Below are 3689 nucleotides of genomic sequence, written 5' to 3'. Positions count from 1 at the left end.
TGCCTGTAAAAACATTGCCACAGTCAGCATAAAGAACATGTCCGCCATTCTAGAAGTTCCTTCATGACTATTTCTAATCCATCTTTTCACCAACTTCCTCACTCGTCCTCCAATTCTTGGTCAACCATCTCTGAAAAACCATTGCACCTTCAGTTTCTTTGACAACGCAGCTCTTCACTCCAGCGACTGCACTGCAGCTTCCATTCCTATTCTCCTAATGCAAATGACAAATGATGCTAAGGATGATCCCAGATACCTAGTTGCTGTCCACAGATCTTTGCTATCTGCTCAGATCTGTTGTCTGTTTAAAAAATTGGCTTCTGTGTTAGCCAGGTTCTCCAGTGAGACAGGGAAGTAACTGGAGAAAGGAGAGAGAGACAGAGAGAGATAGAGAGACAGAGACAGAGAAAGACAGAGAGGGGGGAGAGGGAGAGGGAGAAGGAGAGGGAAGGGGAGAGGGAGGGGAGAAGGAGGAGGAGGGAGGGAGGGAGGGAGAGAGAGATAGAGAGAGAGATGAGAGAGAGAGAGAGAGAGAGAGAGAGAGAGAGAGAAAGAAAGAGTCAGAGTCACTTATTTAAGGAATTGGCTCCTGTGGTTGGAGGTTGGCAGGTCTATAGTGTACAGGCAGATATCTGGTCATGCTGGGCCAGGAACTGGTGCACAGGCTGCTTCCTTCATCTTTGGGGAACTTGCTCTTTGAGGGCTTCAGCTCGCTGGATGAACCCACTCAAATTACAGAACAATCTGCTTTACTGAAAATCTATTGATTTCAAAGTTAATAGTATCTCAAAAGTAGTTTCATGGCAATATACACAGAGACTATGACTTAACAGAGTCACCATGTAAGAGGAACCAACAAAAGCTGGCTTTTATTGACTTCATCCTTTTTGTTCCCAACATTGTGTGTGTTGAGGGGGTGGGGCAGAGCATGTGCCATGGTGCTTGTGTGAGGGTCAGAGGACGACTTGGTTGTCTTGTCACTCCTGTTGAAGTTGGATCTCTCTTATTTCTGCCCAGCAGAGTAGCCGGTAGAAAGATTCTGCACAGGTTTCCTGTTTCTGCCTCCCATCTAGGAGTCTGCAATTAATCCAGCCTTTGACATGGCTTTGGGGATGGGGCTCAGGTTGTCAACCTCTTGTGCAGACACATTTATTTGCTGAGCCATCTCACCAGCTTGGCTCCAAAGAGTAAATAGTGCCAGGCTCAGTAAACACTTACATGATGTGTTTTCAGAATCACTGGGGCCTGATGACTTTGAAGAAAGTTCATGCTCCCTAGGAACTGAATCTCACAAAAGCAAAACACAGAGCAAATGAGCCCCCTGCAGTGTACTTTCTGTCCTTATTTGCCAAAAAAGTCCGATTTTAGTTTTTGTTTAAAGCATACAAAGGCCAACTAATCTTCAGACTCTGAGCCATCTTCATCCTGACTAATCTGGAAATAGCGAAGTTCGTAGGTTTCCTTGTCAGATGCAACCACACGAAGCCAATCACGGAGATTATTCTTAAGGTATTTCTTGGTAAAATATTTCAAATACCTTTCAGAGAACTGTTTCTCAGAAACAACTGTGATTTTATTCTTCAAGCGTTCAATGTGAACAACATTTCTAAGATTTGCAGTTTTCCCATTGACTTTAACCTTCTCCTGGAGAAACCGTTCGAAGTTTCCAGAATCAAAAATTCCCTCTTCTACTGGATGAGTGAGGTCCAAATGAAACCTCCAGGTTGACTTCTTAGGCCTCTTGTCTTTTGGCGCCATATTGTCCTGCAACTGTGAGAAGGCTCTTGGACACTTTGAAGATTGCTTGGAGATTATCTGTTGAGTCTTGTTGTAGCAAAATGCTGTAAACTGAGTAAGCTGAAACGTAATTTTAGAACAGATGCATATTTTATTTGTCTTTATATGTATGTGTGGGAGTGTGGGAGAGGCAGGTGCGTGTGTGTGTGTGTGTGTGTGTGTGTGTGTGTGTGTGTGTGTGAATGCGGTTCCTGTGGAAGCCAGAAGAGGGCTCTCCCAGAACTTAGGTGGTGGTTTGCAATCAGATATGGGTTCTGGGAATCAAACACCAGTCCGCTGCAAAAGCAGTACTCACTCTTAACCATTGAGCCGTGTAATGGCTCTTATTGGTTGTCAACTTGACTATATCGGCAATGAACTACAATTTAGAAATGGAGGGTACACCTGTGAGATTTTTTTTTTTTTTACTTGGGTTGAGTGAGTGAATCCACTTCTAGTCCAGACCTATGAGGTAGAAAGACATACATACGCCTTTGGCCTCAATTTTGAGGTAGGAAGACACACCTTTAATCTGGGCCACACCTTCTGCTGGAAGTCTATATAAGGATGTGGAAGAAGGAAGCTTTTCCCTTAACTTGCTAGTACATCCATTCCTTCACTGGCACTGGGGTCTACTTCTTTGGGATTCCAGTGGATAGAGAAGACCAGATGAGACACCCAGCCTTGTGGATTGAGAAACTACTGGGTTCTTGGATTTTGTGTTCACAGTCAGTCACTGCTGGATGAGCTGGATGCAGTCTGTAAAAATTCCATTTTATATGTAGATAGATAGATAGATAGAGGGATGGGTGGGGAAATTCATTCTATAAATTCTGTTCTAGAGAACCCTGGCTGACATAAGTCATCTCTCCAGCTCCTATAAACACAAATGTGTTGCTTTCATTTGTAGAATCTGGAAAACCAAAAATCTGGGGTAACTCCACTTTCTGGTCTCAGCAAACCAGACTGGCCTCAAACTCACTGATCTTCCTGCCTCAGCCTCCCTTGTGGGTGCCAGATTATAGATGATTTCCTGACCTTGGCTTCTAGCTTTGGTTCTAAACTCCATCCTTTGGACACTTCACGATACCAAGAGAGCAACTAGTCATAATGTTGATAGACTTTGATTCCCAGTATAATCATCGATGCATAGTGACATTCAGCTTCTAGCCCCATAGCTTCTTCCAGCAGGGCAAATGACAAGGGGCACCTTCATCCCTGTGCTGATATACACTGACTGAGAACACAGGCCACTCCACACCTTTCCATTTGTCCCTGAGGCAGGATGCTGTTGGCCCTCCATAAACTCCAAGGTTGTATTTTGTGGTCCTATCAAGTAAAGATAGAGTTCTTCACTTTTTATTGTCTAGAGATTTCTTCTTCTTCTTCTTCTCCTCTTTCTCCTACCTTGAAAGAGAAGAAAGAGCAGAACTCCGCCGCCTCCTCACTCCGCGAGTGGGCCCCTCCTGCAGACGCCTCATGGTCTCTCCTCCTCCTCCTTCTCCGCCCATCCGCCATCCTCCTCCTCCTCCTCCTCCTCCTTCTTTTTGTTTTGTTTTTGAGACAGGGTTTCTCTACGTAGCCTTGACTGTCCTGGAATTTTCTCTGTAGATGAGGATGGCTTCAAACTCAGAGGTCCACCTGCTCCTGCCTCCTGAATGCTGGGATTAAAGGCATGTGCCACCACTGCCTGGCTTGTCTAGGGATTTATAGAATCTAGGGATTTCAAGAATACTTGGATACATATTTTAATTTTTGTGGTACTACCACAAAACAGTGTAGACTGCATGGCATGTGCACTGCTTATATTTCTTTTTGAAATTCTTTTAGTTTTATTTCTATTTTGCGTTTATGTATGCTTTTCATGCATGTGTGTACACTTGTGGTGTCCACAAAGGTCAGAAAAGCATGCC

The 3689-nt window shown here is 44.2% G+C and overlaps 1 protein-coding gene across 1 annotated transcript; it reads right to left on the bottom strand.

The window, feature by feature from the left end:
- Nucleotides 1-1395: 1395 nt before the first annotated feature.
- LOC119810772 (60S ribosomal protein L22-like 1) lies at nucleotides 1396-1758 on the bottom strand. Its single transcript, XM_038324420.1, has one exon. The coding sequence runs from the start codon at nucleotides 1756-1758 to the stop codon at nucleotides 1396-1398; it is 363 nt and encodes a 120-aa protein (XP_038180348.1).
- Nucleotides 1759-3689: the final 1931 nt, after the last annotated feature.

The sequence above is a fragment of the Arvicola amphibius genome, chromosome 3 (assembly GCF_903992535.2).
Source record: "Arvicola amphibius chromosome 3, mArvAmp1.2, whole genome shotgun sequence".
Lineage (NCBI taxonomy): Eukaryota > Metazoa > Chordata > Mammalia > Rodentia > Cricetidae > Arvicola > Arvicola amphibius.
The sequence above is the reverse complement of the archived record's forward strand: the minus strand, read 5'-3'. Positions and strand labels throughout refer to the sequence as shown.

Coding starts and splice junctions, on each gene's coding strand:
- LOC119810772 (XM_038324420.1), bottom strand. CDS start 1,758: ATGGCGCCAAAAGACAAGAGGCCTAAGAAGTCAACCTGGAGGTTTCAT.